The 26,611-nt window shown below is 36.0% G+C and overlaps 1 protein-coding gene across 2 annotated transcripts in view; it reads left to right on the top strand.

Moving 5' to 3' along the window:
• Nucleotides 1-26,611, top strand: part of ERBB4 (erb-b2 receptor tyrosine kinase 4) — a gene marked incomplete at both ends in the record, with an annotated part of 1,145,028 nt that overhangs the window by 596,469 nt on the left and 521,948 nt on the right. For both annotated transcript variants that reach the window (XM_081242707.1, XM_081242706.1), the window contains one exon: nt 9,534-9,720. In XM_081242707.1, the coding sequence (XP_081098833.1) occupies nt 9,534-9,720 (187 nt within the window). The remainder of the gene's footprint in view (nt 1-9,533; nt 9,721-26,611) is intronic.

Here is a 26,611-nt window from a genome sequence, read left to right as displayed (position 1 = left end):
GGGAGCATTTAATCCATTTACATTTAAGTTAATTATTGATATGTATGTTCCTATTCCCATTTCCTTAATTGTTTTGGGTTTGTTATTGTAGGTATTTTCCTTCTGTTGTGTTTCTTGCCTAGAGAAGTTCCCTTAGCATTTGTTGTAAAGCTGTTTTTTTGGTGCTGAACTCTCTCAGTTTTGCTTGTCTGTAAACGTTTTAATTTCTCCATCAAATCTGAATGAGATCCTTGCTGGGTAGAGTTGTCTTGGTTGCAGGTTTTTCTCCTTCATCACTTTAATTTTGTCCTGTCACTGCCTTCTGGCTTGTAGAGTTTCTGCTGAGAGATCAGCTGTTAATGTGATGGGGATTCCCTTGTTTGTTATTTGTTGTTTTTCCTTTGCTGCTTTTTTTTTTTTTTTTTTTTTTGTAGTATGCGGGCCTCTCACTGTTGTGGCCTCTCCCCTTTCAGAGCACAGGCTGTACATGCAGGCTCAGTGGCCATGGCTCACCGCCTGGCCGCTCTTCGGCATGTGGGATCTTCCGGGACCAGGGCACGAACCCGTGTCCCCTGCATCGGCAGGCGGACTCTCAACCACTGCGCCACCAGGGAAGCCCCCTTGCTGCTTTTAATATGATTTCTTTGTGTTTAATTTTGTGTTTAACAGTTTGATTAATATGTGTCTTGGCATATTTCTCCTTGTATTTATTCAGTATGGGACTCTCTGTGCCTCCTGGACTTGATTAACTATTTCCTTTCCCATATTAGGGAAGTTTTCAACTATAATCTCTTCAAATATTTTCTCAGTCCCTTTCTTTTTCTCTTCTTCTTCTGGAACCCCTATAATTCGAATGTTGGTGCGTTTAATGTTGTCCCAGAGGTCTCTGAGACTGTCCTCTGTTCTTTTCATTCTTTTTTTCTTTATTTTGCTCTGCATCAGTTATTTCCACTATTTTATCTTCCACCTCACTTATCCTTTCTTCTGCCTCAGTGATTCTGCTATTGATCTTATCTAGAGTATTTTTCATTTCATTTATTGTGTTTTTAATCGATGCTTGATTCATCTTTAGTTCTTCTAGGTGCTTGTTAACTGTTTCTTGCATTTTGTTTATTCTATTTCCAAGATTTTGGATCTTGGAAATAGAATCTTGGATCATCTTTACTATCATTATTCTGAATTCTTTTTCAGGTAGACTGCCTATTACCGCTTCATTTGTTAGGTCTGGTAGGTTTTTATCTTGCTCCTTCACCTTCTGTGTGTTTTTCTGTCTTCTCATTTTGCTTATGTTACTGTGTTTGGGGCCTCCTTTTTGCAGGCTGCAGATTCGTAGTTCCCATTGTTTTTGGTGTCTGTCCCCAGTGGCTAAGGTTGTTTCAGTAGATTGTGTAGGCTTCCTGGTGGGGGGGATGAGTGCCTGTGTTCTGGTGGTTGAGGCTCGATCTTGTCTTTCTGGTGGACAGGTCCACGTCTGGTGGTGTGTTTTGGGGTGCCTGTGGCCTTATTATGTTTTTAGGCAGCCTCTCTGTTAATCAGTGGAGTTGTGTTCCTGCCTTGCTAGTTGCTTGGCATATGGTGACCAGCACTGTAGTTTGCTGGTCGTTGTCTGAAATGGGGTGCTGCTGTTGAGATGGAGATCTCTGGGAGATTTTCACTGCTTGATATTATGTGGAGCTGGGAGGTCTCTTGTGGACCCGTGTCCTGAATTTGGCTCTCCCACTTCAGAGGCACAGCACTGACTCCTGGCTGCAGCACCAAGAGACTTCCATCTACCCAGCTCAGAATAAAAGGGAGAAAAAGTAGAAAGAAAGAATTAGTAGAAGAAAGAAAGAGAGAGAGAAAGAAAGGAAGAAGGAAATAAAGGAAGGAAGAAAGAAAGGAGGGAGGGAGGGAGGAGGATGGAAAGAAAGAAAGAAAGAAAGGAGGGAGGGAGGGAGGGAGGAATGAAAGAAAAAGGAAGAGTGAATGGAAGAAGGGAGGGAGGGAGGGAGGAAGGAAAGAAAGAGAGAAAGAAGGAAAGGAGGGGCGGAGGGAGGGAGGAAGGGAAGGTAGGAAAAAAAGAAAGAGCAGGTAAAGTAAAATAGAATAAAGTATGAAATATAGTAGCGTTATTAAAATTAAAAAGTAATTATTGAGGAAAAAACGGACAGATAGAACCCTGGGACATATGGTGGAAGCAAAGCTATACAGAGAGAGTCTTACACAGAAGAATATACATACACATTCGCAAAAAGAGAGCAGGGGGAAAAATCAAAAATCTTGCTCTCCAAGTCCACCTCCTCAATTTGGGATAATTCGTTGTAAAAGGAGGAAAAGGGCGAGAAGTCTGAAATCTTGCTCTCTAAGTCCACCTCCTTAATTTGGGATAATTCGTTGTAAAAAGAGGAAAAGGGGGGAATGTCTTAAATCTTGTCCTCAAAGTCCACTTCCTCAATTTGGGATGATTCGCTGTCCATTCATGCACTCCACAGACGCAGGGCACATCAAGTGGACCGTGGAGCTTTAGTCCACTGCCTCCGAGGCTGCATAGAGAGATTTCCCTGTCTCTTCTCTGCTCTCACAGCTCCCGGGTCTCAGCCTTGGACCTGGCCCCGCTTCTGCGCGTAGGTCCCCGGAGGGCGTCCGTTCTTTGCTCAGACAGGACGGGTTTAAAGGAGCCGCTGATGCGGGGGCTCTGGCTCACTCAGGCAGAGGGGAGGGAGGGGCGCGCAGAGTGGGGCGGGCCTGCGGCGGCAGAGGCCGGCGTGACGTTGCAGCAGCCCGTGGCGCTCCGTGTGCTTTCCCGGGAAAGCCGTCCCCGGGTCCCGGGACCCGGGCAGTGGCGGGGTGCACAGGCTCCCCGGAAGGCGGGGCGGACAGTGACCCGCGCTTGCACACAGGCCCCGCGGCAGCGGCAGCAGCAGCCCCAGCGTCCCACGCCCGTCTCCGGGGTCCGCACCTTTAGCCGCGGCTCGCGCCCGTCTCTGGCGCTTCCCCAAGCAGCCCTCTTAATGCCCTCTCCTCGCGCACCAGGAAACAAAAGGGAAGAAAAAGTCTCTTGCCTCTTCGGCAGCTCCAGACCCTTTCCCCGGACTCCCTCTGGGCTAGCCGTGGTGCACTAACTCCTTCAGGCTCTCTTCCTGCCGCCAGCCCCAGTCCTCTCCCTGCGCTCTGACTGAAAGCCAATACCCGAGCCTCAGCTCCCAGCCCCGCCCGCCCCGGCGGCCGAGCAGACAAGCCTCTCGGGCTGGTGGGTGCCTGTGGGCACCGATCATCTGTTCCGGAATCTCTCCGCTTTGCCCTCCACACCTCTGTTGCTGTGCTCTCCTCCGCTACTCCGAAGCTTTCCCCTTCCGCCACCTGCAGTCTCCGCCTGCGAAGGGGCTTGTAGTGTGTGGAAACCTTTCCTCCTTCACGGCTCCCTCCCACTGGTGCAGGTCCCGTCCCTATCCTTTTGTCTCTGTTTATTCTTTTTTCTTTTGCCCTACCCAGGTATGTGGGGAGTTTCTTGCCTTTTGGGGGGTCTGAGGTTTTCTGACAGCGTTCAGTAGGTGTTCTGTAGGAGTTGTTCCACGTGTAGATGAATTTCTGATGTATCTGTGGGGAGGAAGGTGATCTCCGCGTCTTACTCTTCTGCCATCTTCTTCCGGGGTCGCATTCTCCTTTTTAATTCAACAGTCATTATTGAATCTCTTTTCAGTGCCAGGGTCTGTACTAAGGGCTATAACATACACAGAAACAATATAAGGAACCAATTCGATAATTTAGGAATAAATTGCAAGTTGAAGAGGCAAAATGTAAACATACTGAAGGTCACACAACAAAGAGGTTAAAAGCAATGGTTCTTATGTTATAAATATTTTTGTCTTCAACTCCGATTGTCCACAGATAGTTCATCTGCCTTGGCTATTAGCAGAGATAACAGTGTTTGTAATAGTTAGCAGTTGCTGAACCCTTACAGACATTTGTCTTATATCTTCTAATCCTTATAACACCTTTATAAGAGAGGTATTGCTATTTATTTTTTAAAGATGAAGAAACTGAGGCTCAGAGAGGATAAACATCTTGATCAACACCACAAAGTTAGAAAGCATAGCCTGGCTTTGCCTAGTAGTCGAGCCCACATTTCTTACCATTATACTTTCCACAGATAAGTCCATATGCTTAAAACTTGTTTTTATTTTTATAAAAATTTTTGAGACATTTAAAAGTCTTGTGCTGCTCACATTCTTTCTAATGGCTGACAAGAAAGGAACAATGGATAACTAACATGATTATGTGACCTAATCAGACATTGTAAGCTTAACTGACCGTTAGTTATCTCTTGACTTTTTACCCAGATTTCTTAGTGACCTGCCGATATTAACTCATAAGCATGTTACTGACCCTTTTTCATTATTAAGCAATCCTGCCATTACTGAGTTGCTTCCTGTAATTTTATTTGCAATCAGTATGCCTGGTAGCTCATGTTATCTGCAGTGGAGTTTCCCATTGAGATGTTTCAAGATATTTGTTCCCAGAAAGGTTTTAAGAGTACCTACAAGAATGTGACTCTGAATTCCAGAAAACAGAAAACTTAGGAGGACAAAATCAAGGCATACTTGTGGTTTTTAAATATAAGAATTTTATATTCATCTCCCATAATTCTTTAAAAATTCTTTGATTCCATGAGCCCCTCCAGATACAAATCTTGGGTTGAGGGATTTGATATAATCTTTTTCCTCTTAATATTTACATTATTTGCCGTGTAGGAGTTAGTGGTATGTGGGATGAGTGAATAGGATCTTCACCATCATTATTATCAAATAATTCATCATGAATGAATTACATATCACCTACTCATGGACGGCTTTGTTCAAAAGGGTTTGAACATATGCCTTCTCAGCATTAACATGTCATGATGCCCAGAGTTCCCACTGCAAGAGGATTATTTGTTAAGCTAATGGTTAAGTTACATGCATTATTTTGCAAGACCAGAGGGTAATAAATAAGCAGAATAGATAATGAAAGAGACTCATTTTCTACACAAGAATCTCAATTAAAACAGTAAATCCCTCCAGTCCCAGAATCTGGACAAGGGAGTAGCTGTTGCTATTAACCTGACCTTTTATAAAGACAACAAAAATGTTTCTAAGAATAATTTAATGCACACTTTGGAATGAGGAGTACATACATTTTACAATGCAATTAATTCAAATATTTATACATTAAATTCTATGTGAAAACAAAGATGCTTTTAGTTATATTTTACTTTCTCATGTAGCTAAGGGCACTTGGAGCATCCTTTTCTAAAATTAGTTGATTTTTCTCTATATTTTCACCGTTGTTCTTGGCTTATATCCATTACACTTTTTATACTAAAGCCTTCATTATTTGCAGGTTATTTGTAGCCTCTGCTAATGTGTGGTCTAAAAGCCATGCCAAATGGTGCATCTTTATCAATTAATAGCTAAAAAGAATTTATCCCTCTAATAAACACTGCAGAATTGCCTACTGACATTGTGTCTTTGCTCATAAAGCTCTTCATTTTCCTGAATGTGCTTCACCTGTGTTTCCTCTGATACTCCCATCAATGTGACCTTCTATCCTAAGATAAGCCAATAGATTTTTACAGTTTTTGTTAAAAAGATCCACTTCTTAGGTGAAGTTAGAGCTAATGGTGAGTCTGTTAGGAAGAATGATGGATATTATAATATGTTTTAGACAAAGGATTGATAATATATCCTCTGCCCCAACATTTATTATAATGCTATTATTGTAACCTAGAGCAGCTGATAATAATTATATACAAGCCAAAAAATAAATTGTTTTTATAATGAATGAAATAATTTTACTTTTTAGACCAAATGATATTAGAAAGTGTTTATGATCTCTCTTTTAAGAACTCAAAGGGATAACAGCACAATCATTGAAACAGTGGTTGAAGGAGAACTTGTACGGCTCTAGGGCTCCACTATTCCAGGCAAGTGTGATTTTAAAACAAGTTGTAGCATGCAAACAATGCATGCCACTACTGATCTTTAACCCCTCTTCCCATTCCCCAGAGCATTCATCTCTTCAATCCAAAATGCTTAGTGTCCCAGAAATTCCCGTTGTGACATAGAGTTCCCAATTTGATGACAGACATGAGTAGTTTCATGTGTCCCTTGCCTTTTTGTTGCCACCTTTGCTCTATTAGCATTCTACTCATCACGATGATGAGTGGTAGCATGTTTATCCTTAAGAATTGTGGACCTGGGGACTTCCCTGGTGGCTCAGTAGTTAAGAATTCACCTGCCAATACAGGGGACATGGGTTCGAGCCCTGGTCTGGCAAGATCCCACATGCCGCGGAATGGCTAAGCCCATGCACCACAACTACTGGGCCTGCGCCCTAGAGCCCGTGAGCCAAAACTACTGAAGCCCGCGCACCTAAAGCCCATGCTCTGCAACAAGAGAAGCCACCGCAATGAGAAGCCCATGCACTGCAACGAAGAGTAGCCCCTGCTCGCCGCAACTAGAGAAAGCCCGCGTGCAGCTATAAAATTAATTAATTAATTTAAAAAAAAGAATTATGGACCTGGGACAATATACATGGAGGCTTAAATATTGTGGGGCTTATTGTTTATTATAAATCAAGCAAATGTTAGTCAATAAAATAAGTTATATCCTCCCATTTTGATGGATATATCTTTATAACAACCTGGAAAGCCAAGTGAAATGTTAGAATTTTTGGACTCCTCAGGGATATGGTGGCATAAAGAGAGATGGCCTCCAGCTTCCAGCCCCTCTTCACCTAGTTCTATCCAGTTTTATGAGAGGTCTTGCACACAAGTGAATGGACACTCTAGTCCACACATCCAGGATCCATACACTCTCCCCTTAAACATCTGCACCTGGACCACCCATCTTTCTTAACTGTATGCAAATTGGTGGCATAGTCTGTAGTCTGGGGGACAGAACAGAACTGGGAAAGATGATATTACAGGCCCTGTACTCGGGGTGTGGAGTGGCTTTTGAGGAATGGAATTCTGGGTTCACAGGGGTTTGGAGCATGATCTTTCTAGAAGAGGGCATTGCAGGATGCGAGTGGGTACTCCTCTGGACTCTGTAGACTACCTAGTGGTCAAGGTATGGCCAGAGAAGAGCCAGAATGTTCAGCAAACATTTGTTGGTTTCTTACTAAGTACTAGCACTGTTCTGGCCCCCTGGGAAACATGAGTGAACAAATTAAAATGTTTGCCCTTATAGTGCTTATATTCTGGGAAATAGAGAAAAAGACTATAAATACTAAATGTAGTAAATATATAAACTATGTAGTATGTTAGAGTGTGAGAAGTACTGTAGAAACAATAAAAATTAGAGCAATGAAAGATGGGAGGGTTGCCATGTTAAATAGATCAGTCAGGCTTGGACTCAACTGAGAAGGTAGATTTGAGCAAAAACTTGAAGACAGTGAGGAAATCAGCCAAGAAGATAACAAGAGAGAGAGAAGTTCAGGCCCTTAAAAGTACAGTGAGCACCTCGAGGTAGGACCATGCTCAGCATGTTGAAAGAACAACAAAGAGACCAGCAAATCTGGAAAGAGTGAGCAAGGTGTAGAGTTAAAAAGAGAAGCCAGAAAAAGAATGATGACCAGATCATACAGTGTAGCACCGTCCAGTAGAAATACAATGAGAGCCATAAAAATGTAATTTAAAATTTTCATGTAGCCGCAAAAAAGGTACAGAGAAACAGGTAAAAATCAACTTTAATAATGCATCTAGTAAAAATCAGTTTATCTAAAATATTTTCATTTCAACATGCAATCTTTGAAATCCAGAGTGTATTTTACACTGACAACACATCTCAGTTCATACTAGCTACATTTCAGTTGTTCAATAGCCACGTATGGTTAGTGGTTGCTCTACTGGAAAACACAGATATACGTTTTGACTCATCATTGAAAGAATTTTGACTATTACTCTGAGTGATTTGGGAGACATTTCAGTTTTAAGAATTGAAGTGTCATGATTTGATCTATCTTTTAAAAACATCAGGGTTAGCCTTAACTGAGAATACACCAAAAGGGATCAAGAGCAGAAACAGGGAGACCCGTTACAGTAATCTTGATGAAGAATGATGGTGGCTCAGATGATACCAGTGGATGCCCTAAGTGGTTGAATTGCTAATCCTTTTAAAGATAACACAAATAGGATGAATTGCATTTGGTGTGGGAAAGGGAAGTCAAGAATGATCCCAAGACTTTGGCCTGAATAACAGAAAGGATGGATTGACATCAACTAAGATTACCAAGACTGTTGGGAGGATGGGGAAGGAAGATAGATGTTCAGTCTTGGGAAGGTGTATCTGAGTAACCTATGAGGCATCCAAGTGAAGATGTAGAGTAGGCTTGGTTATGAGTCTGGAGTTTAGGAGAGAGTTTGGGTATAAAATTTTGGAGATCATCAACCTTAAAATTGGTTAAGACAAGGGGGGAAGAGTAGATAGAAGAGAGGACCAAGCTCTGAGCATTGGAACATCTGAAATTAAGAGATCTAAAATAACATGAAATTGAAATTAAATAATATCAAATATTTGAGCACTTTTGAATTATGTTTAATTAAAAAAATAAGATGTATATCCATTACTGTCATTATTTGCATTTTACTAAAATCTATAGCTTTAGATGAAGCCTAAAGCCTTTTTTGTGACTTTTTTGCTTTAAAATGTCTCACAAACCTTTAAATAATTAAATTATAGACAACTACATTTAAACAACAAACAGTCAAAATAAAAATTGTGGCTGTGGGCCTCCCTGGTGGCGCAGTGGTTGAGAGTCCGCCTGCCGATGCAGGGGATACGGGTTCGTGCCCCGGTCTGGGAGGATCCCATATGCCGCGGAGCGGCTGGGCCCGTGAGCCATGGCCGCTGGGCCTGCGCGTCCGGAGCCTGTGCTCCACAATGGGAGAGGCCACAACAGTGAGAGGCCCGCATACCGCAAAAAGAAAAAAAAAAAAAAAAAAAAAATTGTGGCTGTAATCAAATTAGAAACCGTTATCAGTATCTAATGCATATTTTTATATATAAATATATGCATATATTCGCCGGAGATGTATAAGGCAATTGTTCTTTGATAACTATAGATTTAAACACGAATATAGCAGCTTGAAATCTGTCCCACAGTCTACAGTCTACAAACTAATGCATCTTTGTTTTATTTGTGATAAGCTTACCACTTTGTTTTTTTTTTAATATAAAGTTTGATGGATGGTTATGTGTTCTTACCTCATTTTAGTCTGTCGGAGAATGAGATCTTTATTCCTTTCATTATAGTCAGATCTCAGATATGAGGAATGCTTTATACAATAAAATTCATTATTATTACTATAAACATGTTCATGACTTTTAAAAATATACAACTAATTCTTCAAATGAGATTCTAACCCTTGTGATCTTGTATGTGAAGGCAATTATTTATAGTATAATGTGGAAATTAGTGTATTCAGTTAAAAGCTGAAAATTAGAATTAACTCATTTTTATCTAAATGACTACATAAACATACTGACAAACAGTTTTTAATTATTTAACACAGGCAATTGTTTGTGTCTTTTCAGTCTATAAGAGAAGTCACAGGCTACGTGTTGGTGGCTCTTAATCAGTTTCGCTATCTGCCTCTGGAGAATTTACGCATTATTCGTGGGACAAAACTTTATGAAGATCGATATGCCTTGGCAATATTTTTAAACTACAGAAAAGATGGAAACTTTGGACTTCAAGAACTTGGATTGAAGAACCTGACTGGTAAGGAAAATATATAAAATAGCAAATGTACTCTTATTATCAATATAATAGACACACACATATGGGTGTATGGTTTCTCCAGTGTGTATTACATTGAGGGACATTATAAAGCATTGAAATATATACTATTTATTCATTTTATGAGAAACGATGCCTTGCGATTCCCTTGTTTTATGTACAGATATTGTAAATGCAGTCTGACTGTATCTCTGCTGAACAGAAGTACGCTGGAAGGAAATGCTCAGTGACTGAAAACTGAGATATGAAGCAGGTTTAAGAATGCTATGTTTGGTGGTCTTAGGTGAACAGTGGACCATATCATCAAATCTCTGCAATAATACCCTAACTTTCACTTTCGTTACAGCTCAGTAAATACACAAACCATTATATCTAGTTCCACTAATCTAGCTTTTTGTATAATCCCTTATTTTCGAAAAACATATCTAATGCATTAATCCAGTTTTGATTTCTTTTATTGAGTAACTCACTAAATGCCATTAGTAATTCTTTCTCATAATGCTTTAATATCATCAGTGATTTTTTTCCCCTTAAGATTGGAAATAGGTAATTGCTAACAACTTAAATTATCATCTTGCTACAAAAAAACACTTTGAGGGAATTTGTCTTGTAAGCTGGTCCTTGCAATCCCATTGATATCTTTTCAATTCATATAGTTCAGAGTTTTGGTACAGGGATTCTATTTGTGAATTTTGCCATATGTACCTGTAACCAAAATGCACGAATTAGTAATTATATCACAGTGGGAGAAAGGAGTTTGAACTATTAATTTAATGTAAATTAATATGATCTATATATTTTGCATCAAAATATCTATTGGTTTTGTGTATGTTTGAGTCCACACAGTGGTGATGTTTCTTGTTATTGGAATCTGAAATATTTTAGAAGTATTGCCTTAAAATATTAAGAAACAGATAAGATTAATATTGTCAGGTTATTAAAATTATATGCTTCTTTTATTTACAGTGGACATAAAATATATAATTTTAAGTTAGAAGTAGCTTCATAGTTATCCAGACATGAGCTAAAATTGGGATATTTTGGATGAAGAAAGGAGTGTTGATTATGTTATTTATTTTGAACATGATTGCTATAGAATTGATGACATAATGGTAAATGAAAATTGCTCAGAATTTATAGATTCTTTCATCAACATTTTTACCTTTTTTTTCTTTCAAAGATAGTCTTCTTACTGAAGAGCAGGATATTTGACTAAATTACTACTTGCATGGAAATAATGATAGGAGGAAGATTTTTGGAAATGGAACAGATAGAGAAAAATTGAATGATTGAAATTAGGAATCTAAAAATAACATGATCTAGTTAAAACTTGCCTAGGAAGCAATGTGTTTTCTTCATGATTTTCCTCTGATTATATTAAAGAAAAATTGAATAAATTTATCTTCAAATTTTTATGATACTTAAATTATGTTATTCCAAAATATGTGCTATTTGAAGAATCTTTTCACACAAAAAATTAGTCTTTAAAGAGTTCTCTTATTTATTTCCACATTTAACATCAATACTATTAAAAATTAAAAAGGAGTTATTTTGTCAAACTATGCCACATTTAAACATGCCTTGTCTATTGAGTGAGCTTACACCATGTCTTACTTATGATTGTGACAGTTGTTTGACTTGTTTCATATCAAAATATAACACTTATTTTAAAAATATCATTATTCCCTAAGCTGCCAAAAAGCCTTATATTTTCCTGTGCAGCAGTAGAGATGGGTAATTAATAAATGAACAAAAGAATGATTTGAGTATTTAGAAAATATATGTATTTGTTCAAGAGTTATTATTAATTCATTTTTTGAATATGAATTAATGTAAAGTACAGTAAAATAACTGGTGGAAAATTTAGACAATTTGGGAAATTTCCAGATATTTTAATATATTTATTACATGGTTGACAATTACATGCCAACATTATTCCTTGAGATAATATAGAATCATTGATCGTATTTTAGGTAATAAGATCAAGAGTGTAACTCCAATTTTGAAAATCAGAATTTATACAGTAAGTACGACTGTGTTTGTGTGTAAGAATGTACAAGAAAGGACAGGAGATATATAACTGTTCAGCTCTTCATCAAAGAGGAATTGGGGATAAAGTTTGCTTTACAGTAATATTTTAAAGAGTTCAGTGTTCTAGGTAACCTGATTAATATAGCAAGCAAGCATTGGAGTTCACTTTAGGTGAGATTGTTTTCGTGTTTTGAAAAGATTTTTGTTTTATTTTGTTTGTTGATGGGCTATGCAAAGAAAATTGGTAAACTTCTTTTTCTTTTTTAATTTAATGTTATTGAAATATTAAGAGTAGGGCTACCAGGGCTAGCCTTAAGTTTAGATTTACCTTGTAGAATATAAGGGGAAATAGAAAACCTGCTGAGTAAGTCGCATATCTCACTGCCTAACTACAGTAGTGAATTAAATTTTTAACTCAGTCCTTTCTTTCTTTTTCTTTCTTTCTTTCTTTCTTTCTTTCTTTCTTTCTTTCTTTCTTTCTTTCTTTCTTTCATGTTTGGCTGTATTTGGGTCTTGTTTCTGTGCGAGGGCTTTCTCTAGTTGCGGCAAGCGGGGGCCACTCTTCATCGTGGTGCGTGGGCCACACTATCGCGTCCTCTCTTGTTGCGGAGCACAAGCTCCAGACACGCAGGCTCAGTAGCGGTGGCTCATGGGCCTAGTTGCGCCGCGGCATGTGGAATCTTCCCAGACCAGGGCTCGAACCCGTGTCCCCTGCATTGGCAGGCAGATTCTCAACCCCTGTGCCACTAGGGAAACCCTTTAACTCAGTTCTGAAGGGGGCAGTAGCATCAGCATCACCTGGGCACTTTTTCTAGATATGCAGATTCTTGGGCTTCACCTGAGCACTAATGGATGAGAAATTCTGGGGATGCAACCCACCAAGTTTAAGGATCCCTCCAATGATTCTGATGACTATTAAAGTTTGAGAAACAATGTTCTAATTAATTAAAGATACCAAGAAATGGTAGCAAAATATCTAGTTAATCTCTTCACACTTACTCGATCCAAATAATTTTCATTCATTTATTATCTCCTGGAAGGAAGAGAAGGAATGTACAGAAAGCAGATAAGTTTTTGATTGAATGACAAGAAATATACTTTCGACTGGTGTGAGAATGAAAATAATACACTAGCAGCCTGGATGGAAATGTGGGTATAAAAGAGTTTGGAAATAAAAAAGATGCCAGGCATAAAATTTCTTCCGTGTTACCATTTTGTCTAACACCAACTTTATGTAATGGTAAACCATTACAAGGATGATAATAATTTATTGAGAATTTTCCTTTTAAGCAAAATTTTCCTTTTGAGAACTTTCAGCAATATAAATAACAAATACTAGTGTTGTAAAAAATAATTTTGAGATTGAGATTTTAAAGCTTTTTGATGTATCCATATTGTGTTTCTCCTGAAATCTTTTTTTGCTGTGTTGACTTTAGACTAGTATGCCTTTATAATAGTATGTATGCCTCCTGTAAACTCTATCTTTGTGTAAAAGGGATGTTTGGTTAACATGAAGACTGTCATATATAACAGTTAACAGTTGGTTACCACTTACACATATATAAATTAACTCACCACTTTACCCATTCTAAGTTAACTTGATGCTCACCAAAAGCTAGTCCTTGGACTATGAACATTACTACAGATCTCACTTAGATACTTTTATTTTGGGTGTGACCAAAGACAAGAAACATACTTAAACATATTTTCCAGAAAGACTTGTCTTACTGCTGCCACTCACATTTCCCTGGCTCATTATGGGTGAGGTGGGGCAGAGTGGAGAAGAGGCAGGTCCCTAGACTAAGGATATGCCACACAATCCAAAAGGGAATAAGGAACTTGTCATGGCAAGCTCTAGGTGCCCTGTTAACACTGGGTCATCCTTTTCTGGTCAAGAGAGAGAACATACTTCCATCAGTGTGTCTCTTCAGGCATATAATCCCCTCGAGGCCACTGGGAATGACACCGCTGCATCAGAGGACAGAGCTGGATAGAATTCATTATTACTTCCTCTTTTAAGGTCACTTGCACGTGGCTGTTGTTCTTATTAATCATTCCCAGTGATGATGTTCTGATAATTTTTTTATCAGCTCCTCCTTAGCCAAATACTCCTTTTTGAAATTCAAACCAACATTTAATATAATATACTTACAACCTTAAGTTGATGAGCTCCTACTTGTTTAGTCACCTTTCTGGCCAAAATATAAAGGTTATATCATTATATGGGACATAAAAAAACACTATTATTTTTCCCTTTTATAATTTATAAAATTACCTCATCTGTTAGTAATGGTGGACAGTTTTATACAATTTCATCGATATATTATATTGTAGATATGAAGGAATCTTTGAGAAGTATCTGTGTACTTATATATATTCTAGTATACATATCCTATTTATAATGATGATAAGCCAGGTACAAATATTTTTATTATTTATTTATTTATTTATTTATTTATTTATTTATTTATGGCTGTGTTGGGTCTTCGTTGCTGCACGTGGGCTTTCTCTAGTTGCAGCGAGTGGGGGCTACCCTTCATTGCAGTGCGCGTGTTTCTCACTGCAGTGGCTTCTCTTGTTGTGGAGCCAGGCTCTAGGTGGGAGGGCTTCAGTAGTTGCAGCACGCAGGCTCAGTAGTTGTGGCGCACAGGCTTAGTTGCTCTGCGCCATGTGGGATCTTCCCGGACCAGGGATGGAACCCGTGTCCCCTGACGTTGGCAGGTGGATCTTAACCACTGCACCACCAGGGAAGTCCGGTACCAATTTAATACAGGCCTATGTTCATTTTTCTTAACAAATTTCACATTGAAGAATATTTGAATTTTCACCTTATGAATTATGAGAATATGTCTTTTGAATGGGTGAAATTTAGGATGATACAAATACACAGTTTATATTTTCCAAGTGTTAGCCAAATGTGCTACATATTTTTAGACCTACAGCTTCATATATTAATGCCTTTAATATATTATGGCTATTTTAATTGTTTGGTTAACTGTGTCACATCAGTTAGATTCTTATTTGAGATGTGGACAAAAAAAAAAAAGTAACCAAAATATAAAATGCTTAAGTTATTTTGAGAGCCCACAATAATAAGGATGTATTAAATTTACTGAATTCTGACAGACTCAAAGTTAAATGCCTAGTCTAGGAGATACAACATCTGAACTGATGTAACACTTGAACAGTGTCACATCTCAGCATTACATCTGAATGTCTGCCTTCAAGTATGCAAAGGCTATTAAGTAAAATAGTTCACCAAAGTAATGCAGCACTTTTTAATGTTTAAAGTTCTTAACCCCCTTTGGCATTATTTGTAATGGTCAAATAAATAATCTAATTTTGAAATAGACAGGCCACCTGTAACTGACACAGTGTATATCAAAGAACATGGATGTGGAATCAGAAAAATATCTGTTTAAATGTCGTATCATCACATAAGCGTCCACATCTCACTGAGATTTAGATTCTACATTGTTAAAACCGAGAGAAAAATTCCACCTCACAGTGTTAGTTATAGGCACTAACAAAATAAAGCAGGGAACTTGTCAACCACAGTACCTTTCACACAGAGGATGCTTAGGAAATCTTAGTTCTCTTATTGTTTTGTTTTTAGCTTTCCTTTGTGTCAATAAACTGACAAAACCTGTTTCTGCATATTCAAATAGGTTCCTGTTGCTTCATTGGGGTTCTGACAAGTGATTTGTTTAGACAAAAAGATGCTCCAAATTTCATCATTTCTTCTGATACCACTTTGAAATTACTTTAAGTATAAGCTCTCTTCCTCGGTGGTGAGAAGCCTGAGGCTTTTCTCTGTCTACTTGCAGTATGATTGCTGCCTTCAGTACTTCACAGCTCTTCTCTCTAGTCTTTCAGTGTCTCACCCCAAGCACCTGTTGCCCTAGCCCTTCATTTCAAATTCCCAGCATCATGTTTCACCCTTCATTGGCCCTGACATTTGTCTTGACCAAGACAAGAGACATATTCATTCTAAGTTCTTTTACTGACACTAGAGTCTCTAAGCATTCTTCAGCAGCTCTGTGAAAGGTGTTAGTAATGTATGAGTGGCTTCAACCAGCCTAGTTCACGGACTGCTGTTAAATACAATGTTTGACAAAAGTACTACCAATATTTACATAAGAAGAAGCACTCAGCATATTGTGATATCTGCAGGAAAAAAAAAATGATTCCAAGAATACTCCTAGCTTAAGGTAAATTACTTGGAAAATGATTTGATCAAAACTAACCTATAGTGAGAATGCTGTGAGTCAGATGAAATCAGTGAAGAGTGGTGCATTCTTATGAAGGTGTCAATTTTTAAATCAGGTCCGCAATTTCTAAAATTGATATTCTAATCAGTATTTTTTAAAGAAGAATTTTTTCTTGTCATATCAAACAGTGTGTATTAACTAGAAAAGGAAAATGATAATATGTTTATGTGTATAAGTAAAACAGAAATATAATTGAAAGAAAATGTTATAAATATGGGATAAGATAGTGTGACCATTTCAGCAAATTTCTAGGACTCATTCTCAGCTTTAGAGTACTGATGAGTGAATTTATGAAATTGAATGAAGGTAAAATGGGAATATCTCCTTCTGCTATATGACTGATCAGAGGGGAGATTGTTACTGGAGAAATGAGACATGGAAAGAGGGATTTTCAGGGAACAGAACCATTTTTTCTCCACTAGTCATCATGTTTTCAATCACTAGTACTAAGAAAATCTACTCAGCCCATAAAAAGCACCCCCCTTGATTTATATCCCATTCAGTGTTCCTGAAAATGTCCCATTCTGTGAGCTACATTCTTTTTCATACCTATAGCATCCTTAGGAATAATTTGGGGTAAAACTAGCATTATGGGAGTCTCTCAGAAAAAGTCCCTGCTTGAGACTTTAAACTTCTGTCATTATTCTTTCTTGTCTCTAAGATACACCAAGATCTGTATGTTCCCCTCCCTAAGAGAAAGCATATATATTCTAAGAAAGCATATAAGGTCAACAAATTCCCTTATTAAAGCTCATTTGTTGAGAAACCGTGCTTGTTTGCTTATGACATTTAGAGATGGAGGAAAGTCTTTGCTCCTCAGAGTCTTAAATGTAGTAAGTGAAATTGATTTGTTATCACCATAAGTCCATGATTTCACTCTGAGAAAAAAAAAAAGCAAAGATGTCAGAATAGCTACCTCATCTTTACCCCAGGACATTAGCTTTGCCAGGTGTGCAGACACTCAACTGAATAGAGTTGGCAAATTCTCTGCATCACTCCCAGTCTACAAACAACATTGGGGCCAGAAGCATTGCTTCATGGCACATCAGAACTCGAGAAGCAGTGTAAGTGATATTTGGGGATAGCCTGCAACTGTATTTGAGTGGGAATAAAGAACGTGTGGAGTCTTTCACAAGTTTATTTAGAGGAGACAGCCCCAAGCTTGGCAGACCCCAAAACTCTCAGCCAGAGATAAGAAATGAGGCTACATGTTGTTCTCTTCCCATGTTTACCAAAGGCATGATACTGATAATTTCCCATGTGTTCATGGAGTTTCAACTTTACAAAATGCTTTCAAAATGCTTTTCTTTGTTTCACACACAGCTGGAAAGTATCTTTATTGTAATTTTACATCTAGGAAATGAGGCTTAAAGTGTTGTGGCTAATAAGGGCACCTTATTCTAGAATCTAGACCTATTTTTCATCTCTTCATATTGTGCCATTGCTAAGAAATATTTAGGACAATTTCTCTAGGTGAGGCCATAGTCAGCGAAATATTAAAATGGCTGTAAACACAAACAATCCAAACTTTAAACAGCAGACATGAAGCTTGTGTTTTAGAAAGAACTTCCTGATTTTAATTGTTATATAATACTTGGATACATCATGAATGTATGTATGGGAAATGGTGGTAAGTTGACAATAAAATACAGGCAAACACATAAAATGACAATACGATAAATACTGGATTTGACTTTAAAGTATCAGATCTATTAACTAATTTCATAACTACTGCCATTCTACTACAGCTTTTTAAAACTCGAAGTTACTGAACTCTTAGCCACAACTCAAACGTTTATTAATAGACTCCGTTTTACTGGTAAAAGTTAAGGATTCTTTTGGAAAATGATGTCAATTCAAATATTTGTTAGCTTTGTTTTCTTCCACTTGTATATTCAAGACAGTGTACTGAGACATGAGCTATTCTAAAGTATCTCTACCTGTCTTCTCTCAGTAAATATTATATTTCTGACAAATATTTACCCACCAACAGCAATGTGAAAGCATTGGGAATGTATTTTCCCCAATTATTATATTATTATTTTTGCTCAAGCATCTCTGTGGAGTTAAGTGCCTTCATTTTAATCTGTTTTACCTTCTAAAGCAGCACTGTCCAATAGAACTTTCTGTGATGATAGAAACATTTAGTCTGTGCTCCATAATTGAGTAGCCATTAGCCAAATGTGACTACTGAGAACTTGAAAGGTGGCTAGTGTGATGAAGGAAATTAATTTTTTAATTTTATCTAATGTAGTTTATTTAAATTTAAATAGCCAAATGTGGTTAGTGGCAATCATATTAGATAGTGAAGCATTAAGGGACAGCATATTTTACTGAACCCAATGCAGGAGGCAATTGAAATTACAAGCATGGAGAATCAGAGCACAGTCTCTGAATCCAGACCTCCTCCATTGAAATCCTTTTTTGAGGCAAGTAATTCAATGTTTTAAGCCTTGATTTCCTCTTCAAATGAGTGTAATGAGAACACTTAGTTTGTAAGATAGTTGTGAAAGTTGAATTATAAACTCCATATAGCATTAAATGCAGTTCCTGAAATAAATGTCATTCATTATTACTTGAGAAGAAGAATGCTTTTTGTCCAAATAATAGAAACAGTCTATTTTTACAACCATTGAAAGCATGTTTGACTTACATAATCAAATTGTAAATTATAAAAGGTGTCATTTGTGATTTAGGACCTAACCATATTATATTTGAGTAAGCTGGGTTCTGGATGTCGTGCTTTGCTTCTTAATATGCTTTAAACTGCTAGTTATTATGACCTTACATTTCTGTTTGTCAGAAATCTGACTTTTTATAAATGAGATTTTTATTCTCCCTTTCATTTTCCACAGTGTAAGCATCTAGTTATAAGTAGGTCCCTATGTCTATTTCTTAAATAAGTTCATTGAAAAAGTTAAGGACTAGGAGATATTAATGACTTTTACAGCTAAGAAACTATATTGAAAAGTCTGCTGAGAATTATTTCTGGCACAGACAATGCCCAAATCTTTAGGATGTTCCAGTTTATGTTGAAAGTTTCTCTTTGTTACATAATATTTATTTAATAACAAATAACAAAAGAAACTCTTCTATGAAACATTTTATCAAATAGGTAACTTTGATATTTCATCAAATCTAAGTCATCATGAATTTTGAAAAAATATGTTTGACCATTGTTTGCATGCCACACTAAAAAACGGAAAGAGTAAAATCCCAGCATAAATGTAAAAGATGGTATGAAAAATCGAGATCTTAGCAATATTAAATATGAAAATTGTATCCATTTTAGAATTGATAAATTAATAATATATAAAGAAAATAGAGATACAACAAACCTCTTATATTTTCTGAATCATAGCACAATAGCTGTTCTTGTAATGGTAAAACTACTGTGGAAGTATTTGAAACAAGTTGTAATAGAAATGGCCGATATTTCATAAATGATGAGTGATATTTTCCATTCATCTGTATCTATCAGAGAATAGGTAAAAGTGAATTTGCATGGCTTAACACCTTTTGATGCAATAAACATTACTAAACAGGAAATTTGAATTATTTGGTTTTTTTTTTTTTCCTGGATTTAATTGGCTTATTGACTCTACTGGAAAAAGAGAAGGAAATAATTTCAAAGGTAAAAAAAAATCATTTATTCTAGGAATGTCCCTTAAATATTCCTCTCATAGTAATACATATCAGTTAGATTATTATAAGATATCAGAGAGAAAAGAAGATCTTTTCACTTGTATCTTTTTGACCAGTCTACTTGGAAGTTCAGTGCAATGCTTTTCTCTGTTATTCTACCTCTCATAGTATTTTACCCTTCTCCTACTCTTAATACTTTATGGCCCATTTTGTGAAATATATTTTATACTTTCTAACTATAATTCTATTGTAAACTAAGTCAAATTGTTTTGGTTATTAAATCATAATAACCATAACAATTTTGAGGAATACCTGCAGGGAAAAGTGAAGAAAAATGATAATCCATAATATTTTTCTTCCTTCTAAGACCATTAAATTCACTTAATTTCATTTGCGCTGTGACGAAAATTAGAGGTTTGATTTTTTGTGGTATCAGTAATGTGGAAAAAAGCTGATATCAGAAAGAGCATTTTTGATTTTTCAATCTACTATGAAATAAAGGGACTTCAAACTTTAATTAGATATTTTAACGGCATTTAATGAGCATATTCTGGCAACTATTGACAAAATAAAGTATCTATTTCAATTTTAATGGTTCCCAAATCCTCCAAACACTCTGCTTTAATGTTTGGTGGGCTGGTTCTATATTATGTAGAATTATACATCTGGTGATGTCTCATCAAGAATCCTACTATAAATTCTGCTAGCTTCTAAACTATAATTTTACTAAAATTCTTTTAGTCTTTGTGTCTTTGTTTTTAACTATACCTGCCCATCTTAGCATAATAAATCTAGGTAACAAAATATCTATATGGCATAATAAATCCAAGGATGTATGTACTACTATTACTATTATTGTTAACAATAATAATAATGATGGCATCCATAATTAATAAGCATTTACTATATATGTTACTGGTTTATAAATATTGTCTCTCTTCATCCTTGTGATAAAACTCCAATTAGTAGGTTACTGTGGTTATTAACATTTTAAAGATGAAGAAACTGCAGTTTTCAAATATTAAGCAACATGCCACAGAGCTCACAATAATCTATGGGGTTCAGATTTGAAGCCAGGTGGTATAATTCCAGATTTTCCTTTATCACCATGCTATAGAGATTCTGAGAAGGAAGGAGGTCATGTGACACTGAACTTTTATCATCTCCTGCTATGTGTGAATGAACGGAGAATCTGTGAAGTTACTTATATGGTCCAGGTCATACTCCTCATTCAGTCTTCCTTTTTTCTATTTTGTAATGAGGCTTTGCTTAGTGTAGATACTTTACTTAAGAAGTTAAATTATTGTAAAAAAGATGCAGACTGTAAAAGTGGATTGAATTATTTCTCACAATATTGAAAAACATTTCTGCAGGCTATTTAAGTTTATTCCTACAGCTATTAGGAACTAAAATGATGGAGTGTAATAACAGGATTAAGTGAAGTGCCCTAATTGGGAAATGACCTGATAAACTTTTCTACAATTAACACTAGAATTAAAACACACACACACACACACACACACACACAGATAAACAAGTGTATTTGGTGTGTGTTTTATTTTGTTTTGATTTAGCTCTAGAAGTTGTACATTTGGTCAAGGTATGTTTTTTGATCCTTGTCTTAGTCTAGTGCTCTTTCTACTATATTATTCCAAAAATGATTTTATTTAAGGTATTAGAGAGAGGGAGTTAACAATTTTAAAGTTTTTTTAAAAATATATTTTAATCTATATGTGCTTAGGTATGAATTCTCATTCACTAAAGGGAAGAAAATTAAACAAAAGTAATTCTAGAGTTCATGTATGACTCAGTTGTAATCCAAATTCACCACCTATCTACAAAGTACTATGAAATTTAACATGTGCTTTATAGTGTCATTCAAAGAATACTGTTTAGTATGTTTTGCAAGGAAAAGCTGGAAGAGATAATGAAGTAGTTATTACTTGGCATACCTATAAATATATCTTTTACCTAGCATAAGTAGGAAAATGAAATGAAGCAGAGAAGCAGCCTATGTCACAGCTATCACTTTTCACACAGTGAATGGGTGGCTGAATTTCACACCTATGCATTACATTGTCATTTCATGTATTTAGAAATTACATGTCATAATGATAAATCTTTGCAATTAAAATTGTATCATGCTTCAAATGCAGGCCTATGGTGTTCACAGAAAGGGGTGGGTCAAGAATTAGTGTCTTGGCTCAAGTGCCTCTTAAAAATTAAGAAAATCGAACTATCATTTGCATAAAATAAATACATCAGAGGTCACAAAATAGGTTAGCAACTCCTTTTCATTGAAGATTATCTGCATAATTTAAGTAGCTATCTAACTGTTTTATGTATTTAATATATATTACTATGGCAGTGACTTATATTACATTTGGTTATTGTTAAATATAAAATATTTCTTAAAATGTTTAAAACTGAATAGAATTTGTTGAGCCATTTCATTCAATTTTGATGTCTGATTTAAATTTAAGTCAGGGGTAGATTTAGTGTATCTTTTCAGTTCATTTACATTTAATTCATTAAAATATGACTTAGTAAGTTATTCAATACCAGAAAATACTTTGAAACATTTTCCTTCTGAATCACAAAATCTTAGATTTTTAAATAAGAGATAAAGAAGAATATATAATTGTCAAATTAATAGAAATCAAAGCTTCAAAAATATTGTATTTCTAAATTTCACATATATAGATAAACGTAAAATGATGGCCCCCAAAGTGGTTTTTGTTCTGCAAAACATTTCTAATTAAAATTGCAAATAATTATTTAAGTCAACTAGTTTGTAAAGTTGAAAAAGTCCTGTGAACAAGATGAAATAAAATCAGTGAAATACAAAGAACATACAAAGTAGAAAATCCATACATATCTATGATGTTTTTTATAAGAGCCAACTCTGACTGTTGCAGTTTATAGTTCTCTGATTAACACTTCACCCATGAAAAAATAAAAAACAATCACAGGGAATTAAGTAGCTTTTGTTGTACCCAAGACATACTCTGAGATTTGGGCATAAAGTCAGGAATAGTTTTGGGGAGCACAAAGTATTAAAAATAGAGTTCAGAAGTAAAATGATTGAAAAATTCTTGATCCAGAAATGAAACTTTTCCCTGATAATGTTGATTTATGATCAAAATTAAAATCTAGTTTATGTCATTTAAATGAGAAGGTACGTTTCTAGATTATGAAGATTATATTTGCAACACACTCTCTTCTAGTCCTGGCAGCTTGAAATAGTAAAACAAACCTGATTTTTAAAAAACTGACAAATGTGAAATTTCATACTAGCACTGCAACTAACAAGGGAAACGTCAAAATCATTTAAGTCCTGTGCCTCAGTTTCCTCATCTGAAAATGAGAACTGAATGAAAGAATGCATCCAAACTGCCTAGCATAGTGATTAGCACAAAATATATGTTAGTTCCCTTCCTGTTTCCTCCTTCTTTATATAGTCCTCAATGGAGTGGTAGTATTTAAGAGTATTAATTTTTTAGTTAATCCTTTCCACATCTATATGATGTGTTCCAGATTGGTTCTTTATTGACAGATGTATTTGATTTTAGTAAAGCCTAACCTCACTAGAAAACAGAAGATTCATATTTTCTTCCCACTTGTACCTTAGATATATCACCTAATACCTCGTGCACTGAGTTTTTAATTCTGAAATAGAAGAAGAAATTTTTGGTTTGTTTTTATGTTTACTTTAATTTTCTTCATTTTCTTTCTTTTTTCTTTTTTTTTTTTTAATCACATGATATCTTCCTGCTGCCTACAATCCTGGAAATGTTCTAAGGCAAAGTGTGAGTCACATTTTCTTAGTGCTCAATTTCCTTTCTTAGAACAAGTGAGGGCATGACATTAACTCTCCCAAATCAGCAGAGAATGATATTGTATTTTTATTTTCTGAACACTTGGGAACTGACGTTCAAGCTTTTAATTAAAAATGCAACTCCATGTGGGTATCTAGGGACTTTATTAGGATTTAATTGTTCATTGTCTATTTATTTCCTACCATAGTCATAACAATGTGCTGTAGCAATAGTATACACATGCATTTACATTTAGCTATATGTCATTAAAGGTAGACCCACTATTCTTTTAATAAATTGTTTTACTTCTCTGCTAAGTCTGTGAAACCTCAGGAAAACAACAATGACAAAAACAAAACAAAAAATGTGAATGACTTTTCGAGAGAAAAAGAAAAGAACATAAGCTGAGCAACGAAACCAATTTAGTTGGTTTTTAAATACTGAGTTTAAGCCAAGGTTTCCCAGTGGTGCCAAGCAAATCCTATTCATTTCTGTTCATTTCTTAATTTCTTAGTTCCTCTGAAAGTATTCAAATGTCTCTGCTGGGTAAAGCTACCCATTCAGCTAAGAATTTTTTTCCCCAGAGATTATTTTCTACTGTATCTGAAACACATTAATCATTGCTTCCTTTTAAATCCCATTACACAAGAATGGGATTTGAATGCCTAGATATCTCATGCTTTGTTCTAAATAAGCAGAAACAATACAAAGTATATTTTTCACTTCTCCCCACTTACTGAACTTACAGTAAGGATATTTTGATGACTTATTTTAAAAAGCTAAGATCGATTTTAAAAGATATTTTTGGGTTTTTAAAAAAATAATTAAACCACCTACTTATTGTTTTCTTGAGAACTTGAAGGTCTAGAGAAAGGGCAGGCTGGTGCTGATAGTGTTTGGGAGCTCAATTGTTATAGCACGCCTGGGGCTCTCTGTCAGTGTGTGAAACAGAAATGAACCATGTGCTGTCAAAACAGTGGAGATGTGACAAAACTGCAGAGAGGCAGCTTGGTTTCTAGACTCAGTGACCACATGAAGCTCAAGGGTTATGCTCTAAATTAGAGTCTTTACTCCAAAGATAAAGGCTTAGGAAAGCCTTCTTAAGGAGTTTCACTTACGTTTGTAGATTTATATCATATGTTTGTAGGTACCTTTTACCCCATAAGTAAGGCAGAGTTTCTGAGACTTAAAATTGAAAAGTGGTAGTATATAAAATATTACTCATTATGTTAGATTACAGAATCAGCTTTCTGTAAAACAATTGTAATAATACATTCATACAAGTAACCAGGTCGTATCTATGTCAAAGTCATAAAAAGAAAAATAAACAGACACATACCCGAAATAAGCAAAATATAAATTAGAAGAACAAAGAGAGGAACAGAAAAATATGCTTATAACTAGATAATAGAAAAAGAGGATATCTATCTATGTAAATAGATAGATAGATAGATAGATAGATATAGATCACATATATCTCACTCTAAGTAAATATAAAATACATATATGTATATGTGTATATGCATTAATATGCACACATACACAGATATTAATGCATTTGTGCATGTATATTTTCTAACTATGATGCATAACCATGCATATTGTGGTGGTGTTGACACATATCCAAGGAATAGCATAATCAACTTGTTATAATCCTAGTTTTCTAATCATAGTCTGGAATAATATTTGTCTTCCAAGAACTCATTTTCATATAAAATTAATCTCATAGAAAGCAGCATGGAACTCAGTACACTGAATGGCAAATGAGTAATTCATATATGTTTATATCTATCAACATGGCACTGAAACCTTTTGTGTGTCTTGGAAATGTGCCCACAGGCTGAAATGAATGTACAAAGGCATCACATGGGGAGAAGATGCTGGAGGGGTTTTATTTGATGTCTTCAAACTGCTCTAGGGTCTGTCTTGCAAGAACCCTTTTGGTTTTCTTTTTTATGTTTTAAAACACATGGCTTTCTTTTGAAATATTCTGCCAAAAGAAAAAGAGTAAATTACAAATGAACTACACAATCATATTCTCCTCTCTTTCTCTCTCTCCCCTCTCTCCCTCCCTCTGTCACCCACACCTCTCTCTGTGTCTCTCACACCCCAACACACACACACTCATTCTGAAGATAAACATTCCGCTTTTGTATGTGTACCTACAGAGATAGATGCCACAGTCAACAGTCAGAATTTGAGAAATCACATACCCAGAATCTGAGATCACAGACTGTATTAACTGAGGGCAAAGTACAGAAAGATGACACTGAGTTGAGTACCTATTACATGCACCTAAGATTTCTTTTTGTCTGTTTACTAGTTTGTGTATTTATTTATTTAAAGCTATTAGAAGATTGACACTTTTCTCCCACTAAAGGGGACAATTAAAAGTGCTTTTGTCCTTGTTCTCTTAAATAAAGTTTGAAACTAGGCTTCCAGTCACCCTAAATTTATACCTAAGGCATTGTTTTAGGAGCTGTAGATTAAGAAGTGTTCTGCTAAACGTATTTTCAATATGCCGCATAAAGATATTTTTTATTTAAAAAATAAAAAAATAAAAACTTAACCAAAAATTCAAAATTTCTCTAAGTGATTCAAGTAATTACTTCCTTGAAAGGAAACAAAACATAGGTTTGATGTCATACTAATATCATTTTCTTATCATGAGCCCTTCATTATTAACTCTTAAACTAAAGCTGACCAGTCATGGGAAGCTTCATATAACTATTCAGAATACTGAGCTTGCAAAGGTGAGTACATCTTGAAGGCTTCATGGTAAGAGGCATGCTCTTTTTCCTCCCAGGAAGAAAGCATGCTACTAAACCTCTGTTTGCACAGAAAAGTTTTTTTTTTTTTTTTTTTTAAGAAGTGTTTTTGTTGCTCTGTGGTTTAGACGTCAGAGCTCTTTAACCAGGAGGAGCCCCCAGGCTGGCATTTGATAATGGTGAACAAACAGGCATAGTCCTCTGGTTTTCACATTGTGGGCTTCTCCACGTGACAATGACGGTTGTGTTCCCAGGGGTGGGTGGTAGAGGGGTTGGCTTTGCTGAGAACAAACCCACTCTTTTTTTTTTTTTTTTTTTTTGCGGTACACGGGCCTCTCAC

This window comes from Mesoplodon bidens (assembly GCF_964165515.1).
Source record: "Mesoplodon bidens genome assembly, chromosome: 8".
Taxonomy (NCBI): domain Eukaryota; kingdom Metazoa; phylum Chordata; class Mammalia; order Artiodactyla; family Ziphiidae; genus Mesoplodon; species Mesoplodon bidens.
The sequence above is the reverse complement of the archived record's forward strand: the minus strand, read 5'-3'. Positions and strand labels throughout refer to the sequence as shown.